Source organism: Lepidothrix coronata, unplaced genomic scaffold, assembly GCF_001604755.1.
Source record: "Lepidothrix coronata isolate B3197 unplaced genomic scaffold, Lepidothrix_coronata-1.0 Scaffold45, whole genome shotgun sequence".
NCBI classification, from domain to species: Eukaryota; Metazoa; Chordata; class Aves; order Passeriformes; family Pipridae; genus Lepidothrix; species Lepidothrix coronata.
In genome coordinates, this window is record NW_016690225.1 from 5,687,372 (window position 1) to 5,705,311 (window position 17,940).

The window sequence follows — 17,940 nt, forward strand, 5'->3', positions numbered from 1 at the left end:
TTCGTGTCTGTCTTAGTGCTTGCCTTTGGTTTTTAGAAGCAGACAAGAAAAATGCATCCAAAAAACATGGCTCAGGAAATCAGATTGCCACATTGTTCCTTTTGTTTAGTAGCTGGGGGGGGGGTTTTCTCAATTTAAAATAGAACACAATGTCATTTTTATGTGCCGTAAGCTTGCAGAGATTCCTGTCCACTAAATGGAAATACTACTAACTGTTGAAATTGCTGTTGAGATGAGTATCCTTCTAATACATATTTATTTAATTGTATTAATTGAAGTAAACATTAGATTTAAAAGCATCATCTATCATGGCAAACATTTTCATTTTTTAAGGCTATAGCAAAAATACATGAATTTTTTTAGAAGCTATTTATCATGTATTATAAATATATTTTATATCAACTTGAACAGCACTATTTAGTGGTTTTAAGCTTAATCAAGAACAAATTAAATTAAATGCACTTGAAGGAACATTCAATGACTCTACCTTCTGTCATAATAGTGTGAGTCATCTTATGGAATATTTTTCAGCAGGCTGGGGCCTTGCCATGAGAACACATACATAAACATCCCAAACACTAGTTGAGTTGGAACATTGCATGCAAAGAAGATGCTTCTGCTGCAGCCACACCTAAGTCAAGGGGTTTGGCTTCTACATTGAGAGTCTTTAATCATTTCATTTATAAAAAGATTGATGCCTGCCATTTGAGATCTTGGTGTAGGTGTTAGAAATTAACACAATTTGTATCAGAAGTGGGGGGGAAAGGTGTGATTAATACCACCTCAATTAGGAAACTGACAAAATTATAAACAATTCAAGAAAACAAATGCCTAACACCACAAAGAGAAGCAAGTAACCAATATCTGCAGAACAGCATAAAGAAATTAAGGGGGTTATAAATGCAAGTTACATGGTTCAAATGCAAGTTTTCTATTCTGCAAAAACTCCTTGAAATCAAAGAGTTGTACATAATAAATAAAGTTAGGTACATGTAGATTTTCTCATTGCCAGAGCTTAATATCTAGCAAAACAGTTCAATATCCAAACTAGCAGCTACAATATTTGCCCAACAAAACAAAAGATTAGATTTGACAGGGATTTGATATCTCAAAATGGAAAAAGATGTTTAACTGAACTTTAATTTTCCCAGTCAATGATGAAGAAATCACATCCTTCTCCTCACTGTTCCGGGATGACAGCTGCCCAAGTTACAACAGTGTTTAACTTTCCTAAAGCATAAATATACACATCAGAGGAATATTCCACTTGAAAATACTGTTACTGGGTTCAGAAGGCTGACAAGCCTGAAGTTATTTACATGAACCATCTAAGCTGTTTAATCTGCACGACTCTCTTTCAGTCAAAAGTCTGCACACTGCCTGAGTAATACCTGATATTAAAGGGTATTTTATTCTTAGCTTATATTTAACAGAAATACCAATATTTTGTTACCAGCAGAACTCTCAAAGAAAATATGACTGAAGATGCAGTGAAGTGTATCACATCACTATAGTCCAGTTAGCTTTTCCACTGATGCAATCAGAAAATGCTTATAAAATTAAAAATGTACTTTGTTTCATTGATCATAGACAAATGAAAAGGATGTGTGCCAGAAAGACTCATGCATTTTTCAGGGATGGGAGGACTACTGGAACAAAATAAAGACCATGCCAGAATACACAGTCATAAAATAAAATTTGAAAAAAGACAAGACAGACTTCTGAAACAGATAGGATTCAACATGTATTTCAGGAGAGAGCACAAGAAATATATTATCATCTATTCTGAAGATTTTGGTTAATGGCAGAACATTGCAAAGAAGGGAATTAGAAAACATAAAATTTTCATGTAAAGTCTTGTTCAAGACAGCTTGCCAAAGATTCAGAAAGACTGAGGAAGCAACACAATGAGAATGACTGCTGGACTTCAACTAATACATATTGTTTTTGTGACCCACACACTTCTGTGGATGCCTCATGTTTGCATATGCAGTGCTCTGTACACTGTCATAACCATGAGATCTAATTTTAGTGTTGGAAGTACCCTTTCCTAATACATATGCCTACCATATTTTCCTGATCCTTTTTCAGAGATGGTCTGATCACTTAGAGAGAAGAGGAAGAGGAGAGTTTCTGCTCAAAAATGGCAAGGAGGTATGACTTTGTAGCATTGCAGAGGAACAGATCTCCTTTATCATCAGAATCAAGGACCACAACGTGCACACACAGCATAAGGTTCTGTAGCAGGTTTCTTGGTGTCAAAAACCCCATCCTGAATCACTATATCCTAGGCTTCCCCCCTCTCAGAAGCTCTGGATTCTTTACAAAGCTGTGGATTTGTCTCAGAAGGATCTGTATACAAAACAATCACATGAGGAATTTTTTTAGCTTAGTTTTGGTAATTGATTTATGTTTAGGAAAGATACCTTCAGACTCAGACCTCGGTACAAATGTGAGCACCAACTTCCATGCCAACATGTGCAACTGGCAAACGTAAGTTTTGAACAAGATGTCCAGATGTCTGAACCAGGTGACCCTTCTTTCCTCAAGCTCTTTGGCACTGGTCCAGGGGCTCATGGGTCTGCTAGATGGATGGTTTTGCTCATCACTCACAAACAACTTTTGAGTAAAAAGCTAGAAAACTAAACATGAAAGATACATCACAGACCTAAGTGTGATGAAGCACCTAAATGAAGAAGCTGTCCTTCAGAGGAAATAGTCAGTCAAAAGACAAGCAGGACTTCCAAACTATGGTTACAACACTATTAAATGAAGTTGTCCAGAAAAGGAGTTGCAAAGAGTGATGCGCAGGACAGGTCTGATGAAAAGTAATCAGCCTTGAGCATTCACAGGATATGTAACTATCCACTGTCACTTTTATTAAGAATAGTTTTGGTTCTTTTTAACAGATTCACCCAGACAGGACAAGAAAGAACAAAGAAAGACTTGAGAACCTTCAGCTTTTATACTTCCCCAAGATCACAAGGTCTCTATTACATATAGATATGAGGATGAGGAAAATAACAAGTGGTGAGATTCAGCTTCATATCCAGACATTGAAATTTCAGTGTCTATATATATATTTCACTATAGTCAGTGGAAATCTGGCCAGCACATCCAGTGCAACCTATCTAGCAAGCTATCCAGAATCTAAGAGTTCCTTCAGAGACACCCAAATCCACTCATGGTATCGAGTAGAAGTTTTGATAACTGCACACCTGTCATGAAGCGTTCTTCCTCACTGAACACACATGACTCGAGACTGACACTCACAGAAAAATAAAGCAATACTGTACATTTTAAACTCAGAATTGCTTAACTGGATCTCACAGACTTTATACCAATGATTACTGCACTTTTGTTTAGGGCTTCTTGAAAATGTTCTCATTCAATCAATACAAAACAAATTCAGAAAGGCTACCAAATTTTACTACAGTAATTACGGAGAAGCATGGTATGTCACACCTGGTAGCTCATCATTCAACACCTGACTGGAAGTTTAACGGTGGAAACCAGTGCAAAGTATTCCATGAAATTGTCTTGGCCACCTGACACAGACTATTTGAAGTAATTTACATAAATATTTTATGACTTTTTAGAAATATCTCCTAGGGTGGCGAGACAGGGAAAATATTTCATGTAACTTCAAATGTGAGACTAAAATGACTGTTCAACCATATTACGATAACATCTTCAATTACCACATGAGATGGTGATACAAAAATTACTCCAACGCATGAAACCAGTGGGTGAAGCTAAGCAGTGTCATCATGGCAACACGTCAGAATTCAGAGAAAATTGAAGTTTTCTAATTGAAAACTATCATTATATGAAAGTTTTATTCTTACAACTGCAATAAACCAAAAAGCATGCTGCTGCATACAGTTGCATATTGTTCATTCAAGTATGAGGCAAATACTTATCTCAAGCTCCACAAGTCCCTATCATCAATATGATACTGTATTAATGCATTTTGCATGATCATTATGACTTGTATCCTCTTTCTGGTTTTGTCTTGTGTTGGTGTGACAGGAATGCCTGCACTATACTTGATTTTATGTGTCTCTATAGATTTCGCTCAACACTTCTATAAAGATGAACAATAATGCCTTTTTATTAGCTCAAGAGCTGAAAAATTTTCATGTGATCTGAACTCTTCTGCTCTCCTTTGTGTATTTTTTCATAATTTTTCACATAAGTTTTCAGATACAACTAATGAATCTGAAAAATGTATTGCCAGTGATGGTGCAACAAGGGCATAATATTTACAGATACATTTCCTGTCTGTTCTTCAGACATCCCAACATATTATATCAAGACTTCCAATTAAAAAATTAAGGAATGTTTTAACTGCACTAAAAATAAGGAAAACAAAAACCGTCAGATGCCCTAACTTATTAATTTAGCCTTTAGCAATATACACAGCTCATTCCTTCTATTGTGTATGCCCTTGATTTGATAAGCACTGAGTTTAATAAACCTACTGAAGCCTCCTGTCCCACCTTTGTTACCACTACAAAACTTTACCTGTAACATGCCATACCAACTGATTTAGATAAAGACACAATTAAGACATTGTACTATCAAAGATCTATTAGTTAAATGTGGAGTTCAGCTTTAGCCATGCAAAACAAACGCTAATCATAACTTGGCAATAAGTTTGCAATGTAGGTTTCGAGATCAGTATACACATGAATGATATTAGAAAGGACCTGTCAGTCCTTTCACTAGCTTTAAAAACAGATTTTACATTCTCTTTGTACTAAGAGCTGTTTCTGTCATTACAAAACCAGAAAGGGTGCAGTAACTGCCAATTTTTTACTTAGAATAAAATTTAAACAGGAACAAGGCTCATAGCTGTTAACCTCAACCCACACTGTGCAATCTACAGAAATAATCATAAATAATGGAGTGTTTGAAAAACAAAAAAACAATGAAGAAACCCAATCAAATTATTTTTCTGTTCTGCATCCTAGGAATACTCCCTCCAGACCACAGCAGCGACTGCTTGACACACTGGCTTCTCAGTGGGATTAATACAGTTACCAACAAGGAAGAACGGAGAGGTACTGAAGTGAGTTCAAGCAATTGCCTAAAGGCTCCTTGTGCCATCCTGCCTTGGAGGCAACCATTTCTCTACGTGCCATAAATTTGCCAAGGCATTGCCTGAAGACCAAGACCTCTCCCTGTGCAATTTATCATGGGAGCATATGCCACTGCTGCTCAGACACCATACCCTTTCAGATAAAGACTTCCAACACCCTTAGATGTCTTGGTCTTGCAGATCAAAGAGTAAGAAACACACGATACACAAAAAACTACCCTTTCAATCCAAAGCCTTACTTTTCGCTTTTTTCCCATTTGGCCTAGGCAAGAGAAAAGTTTTGATTTCATCCCAACTTTGGTTTTTTTTCTGACTTATTGCAAAAAGGAAACTGTTATTCAGCTGCTACTTAGCAGTAGGATCCAGTACAACATACACAGGGATCATTTTAAGTCCGGATCTGAAATTAATCAATCCAACTGACTGGAAGTCTTCCATCTAATACCCACTAAGGCTAACCACCACCACAACACAAGATGTTAAAATTGCAGGCACGCTTCCAGCACTATTTTAATAGTGCCTTTACCAAGTGCCATCACAGAATTCTTCTGAGTGCATCCAATTAAACTGCAGCTGAGGTAACTTGCTATTTGTAAACTCATGAGAAATATACTCAGGCAAGTAATATTAAAAGCACGTCTGCTTGTCAGTATTTTTAAGCATCTGCAGTGCAGTTTATTTTTCCCCAAATTGCCAATTCTTAACGCCAAGTTTGCTTCTTCTACATAACAAAAACTACTGAAAACAGAAAGAACCACACTCTTCAACAATGAGGGGGGTGGGAAGGGAAAGCACCACAACCAAACTCACATTTTCTTATTGTTAAAGCTGGGTAACAATAAATTACAAGTCACAAAACAGCAAGCCAAAACTAGCAGACCCACCTAATCTCTTTATTTAAAACATATCCCTTAGCATTTTAAGGCTTGACACTGTGTAATATTTAGTTTCTTTCTCGGTCATTCCCCAAGGGTGTTAAACGTGTTTCAGCAAATTGAGGCATTACTATCCCTCCCCTTAAGGAATGTATTCATGTCAGTACCTGATCGGTTGCAACATGTTTTAACATCAGAGGGATGCCATATGCAATGCCAGCCAGGAGTTAGTGTTCAACCAACTCTACATACATAGCAAATCATCCTGGGTAAGGTTGAAACAGCTTGTTCTAAACCAAAACAGTTATTTAGCAGGCAGGAATATAGCTTGCTCCCTGGTATACCACACTCCGAAAAATATCCACTTAGTAATTCTGAAAGCATACAGAGTTAGTATAGAAATATTTCAAAAGAAAAGCTCTGTGACCCTCTCTCACTTTATGTAGCATTTATGGAGCTGTCACACTGCTACTTCCTCTGGGAACATGTTGCAGCATCTATTCCTCTTCCTCCCACATGAAGCATTTAGTGTACCTACACTCTTTCCATGCCACATTCACTGTTAGCCTCTCTTCCTCTTTTGTCCAGGAATAGTAGCCATCTTCTCCTCATTCACTCTCTAAAACTGCATGCAACTTAAAACTATAGGCATCATTAAGGTTTTGCATAAAGCTTACCAATAGCAAAGGCTCCTCTGGATCAGATCCCCACATTTCTTTAACAATACAGTAAAAAGGCATTTTTCTTGTGCTCTATCACCACCTTCCCTCTATGCAGCATTTCTAATACTTTAAATTCTTGTACGGGGATGCCAAAATTTGTAGACAACTGTTTGCATGTGGTCTCAGTAAGCCTGGGTATAGCATTACATGAAATAACCTCAATTGTTTTCTTGTCTTAAACCCTGAAAGACTACAGTCCTGCTTGCTTATCAGACTGCTGCTCAACCTAAACACAGTTTACCCCTTTTTCTCCTAACTAGTCTTTCACATTTGGTATGGTTGCTGAAACTCACCTAGAAGTCCAGACATAATTGGACATGTCTATGCTGAAAGTGTATAGAAGGCAGATCAAGGGCCCATGACCATTAATTACTAATCTTTCCCATAGCATGACCATGGCCCATTGTGATCACAGTCTCCCAGGCAATCCATGAGCCCAGTTCAAGGGATAACAGCGACCTAGGACTCAAGGGGCTGCACTCTGTATGAGGGACAGAAGGAGAGTTCAGCCATGCAGGCACCAGCCCTGCTGTATCACTTACCCTCAGGGCTGAAAAGCAGGGTCTAGACCCACTTCATTTACTAGAACAGAACTAACAACTGGGACTAGAACTTAAAAAACATGGCTTTATTTGAGAACTAAGATTGCAGGGCTTCCTGAACAGATGCTTTTTCACCACACTGGCACCACTGGGGCTACTTATTAAATGCTATTATCTAGTTACACAAGCACATACTACACCTGCTGGAATTCCTTTTGTAAATGCTTAAAGCAAAATTACCTCTCTATTATAAAAGCTGTGAAAATACAAAAATAAAACTTAAAAAAGAAGTGCACACATTTTTACAAAAACATACAGGTATGACATTAATCTTTTTCTGTCCTCCATACTTCATCTTTTTCCTTTAGAAAGCAAGACGAGCTGGTCCGTCTGTTTTCTGAATATCAGTAGCCGTTGTCCTTAATGAAGTGTCTACAGGTAACATTTAATTGTAAATCTTACAGTTATTATTTTTGCTATTTCTTAAATTCCATTTTCAGACACTTTTTAACCAAATTTTCCTGTCATCTGTAGGTACTAAAGGTTCAGGGCAGTCTGAGATCAAAAAAACTAGTTTGCTACTTTGGTATAACTTTTTATTTGAATTTGCTTTACTTTGAAATAAATGCATCTGCAAAGCATAATGCAGATCTATAACTTAGATTACTAGTTCCAATCTGGCATGCAACTCCTACTGAAACAAGAGCAGCCTTCACTCATAGACACAAACTGTTTCTATATATAGGGGGTATAACTGGGATAGAGTTTAAAAGATCAGTGTTTCTTTTTCCTGGGCAAAAGGCATGTGGAGAGAAAAAATGAAAACACAAATCAGGAGCATTTACCTAAAACACAGCCTAGTGACTAGAAATACACAAAGTGATAGAGCTGCACGATGAAGATCCCAGGGTTATATGGCAGTATCTCCAGTAAAATCTGGGCATCACATGCTAATTAAAGTCAGCCTCCAACCTCTAAGTCTGGCTGACAAGATTTTGCTATGTGTATATAATGGCACGAAAGAAACATCATGTACTTTTGAAACTGCCTCAAGTCAGATTTCTTCCAACACAACATATTGAAGCAAATAACACACGTCTTCCTTGAAAAATTAAGCTGTAAGAGGCAAATGATAAAACATGAGACATACAGCATATTTTTGAATCTCCCGGATGTATCTGTAACTTTCACTAATGGCCTGATCACATGCCTGAAGAAAGGTGTGGAGGTTCAAAAAAGAGTGTGAAAACTGACATATTTAAATATAATCATACCATTAACAACTCTGGTAATGTTCAGTATTAAAACTCACTTTTTAATGTTATAATTTGATTTGGTTTTTCTATGTAAGGACAAGTATTGCCACAGAACAGAGTAGATTTAGATTAGATGTTAGGAAGAAATTCTTTACTATGAGAGTGATGAGGCACTGAACAGGTTGCCCAGACAAGCTGTGGATGCCCCATCCCTGGGAGTGTTCAAGGCAAGGTTGGATGCAGCTTTGAGCAACCTAGTATAATGAAAGGTGTCCCTGCCCATGGCAGAGGAGTTGGAACTAGATGATATTTAAGGTCCCTTCCAACCCAAACCATTCTATGATTTTATGATTAAAGCAAAATTCAGGGTCTGCAATGGAGCCCCCCCCAAGGCAGTTCTTGAGGCCAGCATGAAGCACAGTTCATTTCCCAGGGACTTAACCATCTACAGGATGTAAATGGAAGCTTTATATATACTCTTCAAAAGTTCAGCCAAGTAATCTTCAATCTTACCGTATAAACACAAACCGCTGGAAACTGTTGAAAACATAAGGAATCTTCTCACATGAGAATAAATTATTCTTTTCTAAATTTGGGGGGGGGGAGAAAATAAAGTTGTATATGGAGCCAAATACCTCAAACAGAGCAATTTTTTCCTCTCATTTCTGTTATTCATAGAATTACTTTCCTTGATTTGAGAAGCACTGCAAAATGACTGGAAACTCATTCATACTCTTAATGGAAGTAAGAAAGTAACTGAAGACCTTTATAGTGATGCCTCAGATCTTTTTGAACTTTTTTAACTTTTGCAGATTTTAGAAGTAGTTGAGTAGTAAATGTAGATTTGAATGTAGCTGTATTGTATCCCTTATCCTGTAGCATAATGTTTACACATATCCAACCCTATTACACCATTTCATATCAATCCCTCTAAATTCCATTAGCATCTTTAGTCTTCTTTTCAAGGTAGGATTGTAGAAAAGCACCCTAGGCCTGGACCAGAAGATATCACACAGACACAGCGACTGTTCAAGCCCAGAACTTTGGAGGACCTCCAAGGACTGTACGTGCTGCGAAGAAGATGAATGAGGAAGAAGGGGTCCCAAACGCCCCCAGATCTAATTCTCAAAGGGGTGTGTCACGGAGCAAAACCGGGGGATGGGCAGATCTCGGATTGGATGGACCTTATTATAAAATCAATTGGAATCACTGTCTGGGTGAGCCCACTGCTATGTGTATTCCCCTGGCCCGAGGCCTAATTAAAGGACCCACTCTCTTTATCTTATCTTATACACCAAATTGGCCTGGAGTCTTTTTCTCCACAGTCTCTTAAGACAACAATAGAAAGCTCTGACAACCTAACCCTTGTTGCTCAACAGGACAGAAGACAAATATCCCGCACTTGCTCAGGAAAGCAGGTGACTGACTTCAGTGCATGTGATACAGCACCTGCACACTGCCCACATCCCTTGCTTGACACTGGACGGGGAGCACTGCCAGCATGGCTGTGGGTGCAGGAAGGACAGGGAGACAGGAAGGCAGCTGGATCACCCACTGAACCCACCAATCTCTGCCAAGATGCTGCAGTGCGTACTAGTTAGTCATGACAGGGAAACCCTCGCCTTATGGGGCTTCTCCCATGCTTCTTGGAGGGAACAGGGAGATATGACATATCCATGCACTATTCTTGCAGTTCTGCATCGTAAATTTTAGCTGGCTTGCACCAAAAGGTACTGGGATCCTCTGTCAGGACAGAAAAAAAAAAAAAAGAAACTATTCTAACCCACCATTAAAAGCAGGCAGGCTGCCAGTTCCACCGAAGGGAGAGGCTCCCTGCCTGCCGGTGCATGACTCACAGCCCAGCTCATGGCCCAACCCTGCACAGCTTCAGCAATTTCCTGAAGTCTTGAAGCTGGTGCATACTTGCAATTTAAAAAAATCACTTATGCCTGGAGAGGAGGTAATTATGACCTGCCACTCCCGTCCTGTCACCTAGAACCAGATAGTGACATCTCCCTGTCTCATGGACAACTGACTGTGGGGATCATTTTGTTCTCATGTAGCTTGTGTTCTCGATGGTGCAGCCAGAAAAGGCCTCTCAGCCTTGGTGTCAGGGCTGTGAGCATGGGGTTTGCCTGTCTGCAACCAGGTTCAGCTGAGAGGCACTGTGGCTCCTATCCTCTGAGAGCTGCTGGTGCTCTTACCTCTGGCTTGTGGCTGAGCTGTGGCCCCTGCAGTGGTGCAGCCAACCTGAGAGCAGCACACATGCCAGTTCAGCCTCAGCACACCCCCAGAAAGGTCCCTGATGCCAAGGGCTGGGGCAGCCCTGGTGCCCCCCTCAGCTGGGGTAGTGGAACAGGCCCTGGCTGCCAGGCCCTGCCCTGACAGACCTCCTTGGGAAGCCCCCACCGCTGTGCCCTGGCATGGGTAAGCATGTGCTCTCTATCCAACACACAACTTGCTGTGGCTCAGCACAACTGCAATTCTAGATACGTGCCTGGGTATTTGAGCCTTCTGGTTATTACTGTCATAGCACAAAGTGTCAACGCTCTTAAAATTAAGTCCGAGTCCAATTAAATCCCTTCCAGGACTGGAAGTTGTCATGTCCCATCTGAAGAGTCCCATCCCCCATTCACAGAGAGTAGATACTCCTCCCAGCCCAGAGTGCATAGTGCTTCTCTAGGGAGAGGTATCTCCAGTTACACAGAATACCTGGTGCAGGGGGGTTGCCACACTGCACCACAACTGGCAGGGGTGTATTCCACAGTGGCAGCACCACAGTCCCACCCAAGCAGGCACAACTGCTCATCCACCCTGATGGAGCACACCAGCCAGCAGCATCTGCAGGATGCTCAGCCTAGATTCTGAGACCACCTGTGATCCACGAACTGGAAGTTACTCGAACAGACAAACAGAGAAATGGAGAACCACTGCCAAAAATGTGCTGAATTTTTTAGTGTTTAACCTACATATTGCTCAGAACACAAACCAAGCTTTAAAAGAGCTCTCTGGAGTAAAACACTGTAGTTAAAAATATCAGATGACTGTTTGGGAAGATCATTCCTATCTTGTGAGCAATAGCTGGAAATTATTATCTCTGTTTTAATGGTACAAAACAGCAAAGAAACATAGAAACTCACTAAAATCAGTGGAAGAATCTCATTGATTTAATCAGCACATGGAATCCAAGAACCTGTAACCTCTCACAGCAAAAACACGTTAGATAAGCACGGTAAACATTCCCTGGAAGGACACGGGATCCTTATGTGGAGAAGTTATGCTTACAGGAAGAAGATAAGCTAAATGGAAACTGGCACAGAAGCACATAAAATGGGGACTCTGCTCCTCAACCAATGAATCATTTGCTTTGTGCAACACACTTATGTCAAAGGTGCTCGTCCTTCTCCACTGAAACACTGTGAATGAAACTCATAGAGCAACACCAGAAACACTGTTCCAGCAAAGCAACTCAGACATTAACATTCATACAGTTGGAGGACAGAATTCAAGTTTTTCATTATTTATTAACTGATCTGTACCACAACTACTAATTGCTGAGCTGTAAAGGCTACACTGCTCTATGTAAGATGTATGTAAAGGCTACATTGCTCTATGTAAGATATGAAGAAGCTCTGGAAAATATTTTCCATTATTCCATCTCATTAAACTCTTCGTTTTTTTCTCTCCAATCTCTTTGTATATTTCATATTGTTTATTTTTACAAATACTTGTCTGTGCTATGTTCATTCTTTTGGCTGCTCTGTCCTGAAGTAAAACAGTCTAGTCTTTTGCCAGCTATTTCCTTTTGTCTTGCCAATGTTACTAAAAGAGACTTTCTTGCTGGCATGCACCTCCTCCCTGACTGGCTATCCAGAACAGAAGCATAGTCAGAAAAAGACCTCATTGATTCAGATGCAGCTTAATTTTACCACAAAGTTATGCACTGCCACAGCTAACTTCTCTGGGACTTTGAGCACTATATGTGATGCTTACAGCCTTTACACACAGCCTGTGACGAAAAGGTTGCACCTGCTTGACTCGTCTCCCATTTTATTTCAGTGTCCTAATCCCTACAAGGACAACATGTGTGTTATGTCTGCCTAGACTTCTTTCTGTGGTTGGCCAAGTAGTCTCATGAGAGGAAATCCAAGAACAGAATAGTCTGCTGCAGGCTCTGTTCCCTATAGCTGCATGAAAACACACCAAATTTGGCTTTACTAGGGACACTCTTTCACCTTATACCAAGGAAATTGTGTACTCTTAGACTTCCTTATGATATGCTCCAGGGCATACAGTACAAACTACATATGCTATGATAAAACCCAGAAAGCTTTGTGTAGTGAAGGACAAGTCAGTACACACTAATTAGGCCAGCAGCCAGAGCACTCTCCCATGTGGTCCTCTAAGACACAAACCTTCTTATTCAGTTCAGGAACGAAAAAATACACAATAAGACAGAGATGCTGCCAACCAAGAGGGAACACTGAGCACAGCAATGACTAAATCTTGTTCCTCTGACAAGCTAGATACCTAAGTCAGCTTCTTCAAGAGAGACCTGCTCTCACTTCGAACCCAGAATTAGAAAGCCTCTCCTGTCAGCAGACATCTTCAGCTATATTTCAAGTAAACATACTGTATCCTTTAGCCCGTAGTCACAGCCAGCAGTGGCTCTAACAATGCCTGCTTCACTTTGTAAGAGTGTAGTCACACAAGCATACAGTAGCACAAATCCCTTCTCAGACTGAGAACATTCAGCCATGAGAATACTCTGCCATTTTATAGGAGATGCATCTCAGAGTAGATCTGGGCTTTAAGCACTGAAGAAGCTCTATATTCCAGGGACATGGTAAAGTCATACAAGGAAGAATCCAGGGATCTCAGACATATTCCAGGTCATGCAGTAGTTGACAGCTTTTCCCAGCAGCACAATTGTGGATTTTGGTGATCAGTTCTGCCTCTACCCTACCCTTAAATATCATTGTGACAAAAAGGGACTGTGGAGAAGATTGAACTCTGGGAACATTCTTCTTAGCTGCTTGGAGATGCCCCATGAGAGATGAGTAGGATTCATGGAGATACTTGTCTGAGGAAGGAGGGGCATGCAAAGGATAACGAGGCATCCTTTGGCAGTAAAGAGCAGGAAATCACCCAGGAAGAGTCAGTGTCATCTCCACAGCTGTTACAGGCATAAACCACAGAGCCCCCTCTATGTACACTAAAATGCTGTACTTAATAGTTTCTGAGAGAACAAATGGAGCACTTGCCTGTATTTATGAATGATGGCATTAAATAATCTTCCATCACGCCAGCAGGTAGTGAAATTTTCACAACGTATTCCAGCATAACCCTCCGTTGTTTGCTGCGACCACAGGAGCAGTCTCTCTTTAGCAGACATGTCCTCTGACTCTCCAGTAACATGGATATCAGATATCTAAAATAAAGTTAATATAAACATTACAGTTACATCTAACCCATAATAATATTTAAAATATTGCAGGAAATCACTCTGAATTGCTGAAGAATTTATTGTCTGTTATCTTCATATATGAATATGATGATTATTCATGTACTATATTAACACTTTCATATTTTATGCTCACGTACTCTTAGTGTCTTCAATATGAAATACAAAATTCATAGCTTCACAATTTTCTTCAGTTAGCCAGTTCTCAGTCTCCTAATTTCTGAGGACAATACTGCATAATGCAAAATACTTAACTATGTATATTTTATGAAGATAATATAATCTATTTTTATGTATAATACTTATTATACATAAATGCTATATAATTATTTATAAAATGTAATGTGTTTTATATGTATATAGTCCCACCTATACAATAGCCATATTTACATTATTCATACGCTTCATTTAGCTACAAACTTCCTCTCTTAAAAAAGGTTAATTTATAGTATATGCTGTTCTAAAATCCCATAACAAAACAGTCATTTAGAGTGAAAGCTGATAATAAAAGCTTTAGGACAAAATTTTCTGGGAAGCATTTTACAAATTACTGAAAGACTGACAGATTATCAATAAAAATTTTGTCTGATAAAGAAAGCTTGTTTTCATATTATTTAAGTATTATCAACATTTCTTACTCTGAACATGACCACTAGATAAGCTCACTGTTGAAATTTTGGATGGCTAAAACATTAATTGAGCTCATTATACAAGGATCAACAGGTTGTACTATTTAAGGGTTATCAACTTCATGTCAGGGAAAGCAAGCAAATATTGGGAATTTTACATTCAAATACTAATTTATAGTACATTAAATTTTCCCCTAATGAAGTTCAGTCAGTTTGCTTAGAAAACTACCACTGTATAAATATGTCCTTCTTCTAAGTGACCACCTTTTACCAGTTATCCAAACAAGAAGAGATAATATAGAGTTATCATGAAGAATGCTAGGAACCCAGGTACTATAAGGCACTGTATAAGCACCAAAGTACTGTAGCTTAGCCATTACAAAAAGCAGGCAGAGGTGCTTAAGCAGAGGCAAGAAGGTTTGAGACAACACCATGGTTTGTGGGTGGACACCAAGGACCTCTGTGAGCCCACCTGGAAGAGGCTGCCCTGCCACAAGCATACACCCAGCACTGCAGGGAGAGACAGGTCTGCTCTGGCTCTGGAGCCAGCCTGAGGCCAGGGCTCAGGGGAGGTTTGCCCACAGACAACTCTGGGTGCTCAAGTTAGCTGCAGAAGAGCCTTAGCTTGAGCTGTGCCAATTCCAGCAATCCTGTTCTAGTGTAAACAGTTATGTTCATGAGGTCAGATGGAACGGTCATAACAATGTCTTCTGGCCTCAAAGTCTCTGCACACAAAGATATCTTCTGTTTGGGCTCTGACAGGGGGAATTCCAACAGGCTAGGCTGGAAATTACAGGGTTTTCTCACATTAGAGCCACACAAAACACAATGCCAAGAAGAAAGAGATGTAGTTTGCCTACTGATGTTGCCATGTCACTGCCTAAGACAAGGTGGTGGGAAGCAGTAGGAAGGAGGTGACTAAAGGAAGAGCCTTGAAGATCTCAGGGCAATGGAGCTTCCATAGTGCTCACTACAATTTCTGGTTTACCACCTTTCACACTTTTAGGCGATGAGCATTTACAGCTAAACAGTAAATTGCAAGTAAATTTAATGTAGGAAAAAATTAATTTACATTATTTTCTATTCAAGCATCCACAAATCACAAGTTGTGAATGCAGTTCTTCAGATATGTAGGTAAGGGAAAAATACAGGCACCAATGCTAGAAAGCAAAACAGTTTTAACTGTTCAACTAGCACATAAATAACCTCAGAAGATTTGAGAGCATTTTTTGCATCCTATTGTCTCCAGTTTCAACACTGCAGGTTTTTAAGAAAGAAGAAAGGAAAACATCACCTTTTTTTGTTCAAAACACAGAAGAGAACACATGCAGTTGTGATTGTTTTTAAGTTTCTAGATATCAAAATCCTGCAGAGTACTACATGAAATTGCAAAAAATACAGATGGGATGAGCTGTGTATGTGAAGACAACAGATAATCCAATGTGGCAGAAGATCAACTTAAAATCACTCTGAAAATTTTCTTGTAAAAATGCAGGGAACTTATCTGTAGTGTAAGACCTTTTTTCTGTGGGTTAGTTTTACTGTTTGGTATTTCAAAGCAAGAAAGCAAACCAAGTGTTGTTTCAGTAGCTTTAGTTTCTATTCATCACAGAACAATCAGACCACAATATAAACCAAGTCAACCATTTACCGCTTATCCGGACAACGCTTCTGAAAGAGATGATGTCATCTGGAAGTGCCAGATGTCTAGCAAAAAAAAAAAAAAAAATCCCCAAACCCTATATTTTTTCCCTGTCATTTTCAGAGTCTTCTGTGTATAATCCTTAATTATCAGATTTTTTAATATACTGTAGCATGAGCAGGCTAACAACATAATTTGCTAATGGCCATTCCTTACTGCTAAGTTCAAACGCTCAGTCTCCTTCACGGTTAATTGACCAGGGATGGCTATGTACATTTCAGACTGCACAGAGCGCTAACACAGCATGTTTGAGTGCACATTAGATTCCTCTGGAAACAAGTAATTTCAAACATCAAGGCAACTTCTGAAGGTCGTACTTGTATCTGTTCTTACATACACAAACACAAAGAGAACATTTCTTACTCTGAACATGACCACTAGGCAAGCTCACCGTTGAAATTTCGGATGGCTAAAACTTTAATTTAGCTCCTTAAACGAAGATCAACACGTTTTTGATCCAAAACCTTCCAAGCACCATTCACTACCCTGGTTAGCCATTTGAAGAAAAAGGAATAAACTAGACTGGGTTTAAAAACTGAAACTGCTTTTCACTCATGGAGGTAGCCCATTTCACTACAGGTTAAGGGACACTAACATCAGCCTGAGACCTGAAACAGCCTGAGCATTTATGTTCTCTAAATAAAGTATTTCAGATTCCAAGGCTAACATTTGAGACTTTCAAAACACGAAATTAATATTCTTTAAAAGTATAAAAATACACTGAGGGAAATGGTGAGTCAAAGGCCTATATCTTATTACACTTACAAATATAAGCTCTACTTTGCAAGATGCCCTAATAACTTGAAACTACTTAACAAGTAAAATTCTACCACCACAAAATAAGGTGTCAGAGAGAGGGAGAGAGTGTGCACATCTTTCCTTTGATAGCCCCATAAGGATAGTATAGATACTCATTCACAACTGTGCATTAACATCAATATTTCTAATATCATTTTCCATAGCAGAAAAACAGGACTATTAAATTATGAATACTAGAACAGAAAATAAGTTAATGGGCAATCAAATCTTCTACTAGTCAAATTTTGTCCTTCCAAACAAAGTTTGCATGAACCTTTCATATCTCACAAGCCTATCATTTACTCACTGTAAACTGTTACGGAGTAACAGTTTGTTCATTAAACATGGAACAAATTACTGAGTTTGCGTGAGTTTTAACAATTGTTTGCTAGAGATCCAGTTCTCCAAATTATCTCAAAGCTTGTGAATTAAAAGTTATGCAAGAGAAAGCGATAGAGGTAATTCTCTGCACATCCCTTCTATTTCAGGATCAAAGTCTTAATTGGCACTAAATACTCTCTTGCTTGTCACTGGGAGAACTCGTTCACTTCTGCTATGGCACATACTTTTTCTCAGCCTGTCAGTTCTCTTTTCATCATACAGTATGCAAAATCCATACATCAAAAAGCCTCAAGCTCTTTCCTTCCATTGATTTCAGTGATATAGTTGAGCCCAAAGAGCAAGGTGGAGAAGACTTTCCGAAAGAAATCAGCAGTGGTGCTGGATTTCTGTGATTCATTTTTACACTGCAAACAGAAGACGACCAAAACTCATATAGATAGTAAGATGTCTTTCCTCTGATTTCATCTTATCCCATATGTTTTGAAACAAGTCTAAACTTGACTTAA

At 39.2% G+C, this 17,940-nt stretch overlaps 1 protein-coding gene and 1 long non-coding RNA gene across 10 annotated transcripts in view; one reads left to right on the forward strand and one right to left on the reverse strand.

Annotated features, from left to right (window-relative positions):
• Nucleotides 1–17,940, reverse strand: part of LOC108497133 (dystonin-like) — a 216,625-nt gene that overhangs the window by 156,988 nt on the left and 41,697 nt on the right. For all 9 annotated transcript variants that reach the window (XM_017814501.1, XM_017814500.1, XM_017814507.1 and 6 more), the window contains one exon: nucleotides 13,764–13,930. In XM_017814501.1, the coding sequence (XP_017669990.1) occupies nucleotides 13,764–13,930 (167 nt within the window). The remainder of the gene's footprint in view (nucleotides 1–13,763; nucleotides 13,931–17,940) is intronic.
• Nucleotides 597–2,977, forward strand: LOC108497134. Its single transcript, XR_001874694.1, has 3 exons — nucleotides 597–718; nucleotides 2,092–2,154; nucleotides 2,910–2,977. It is a non-coding gene; the product is annotated as an uncharacterized LOC108497134 (long non-coding RNA).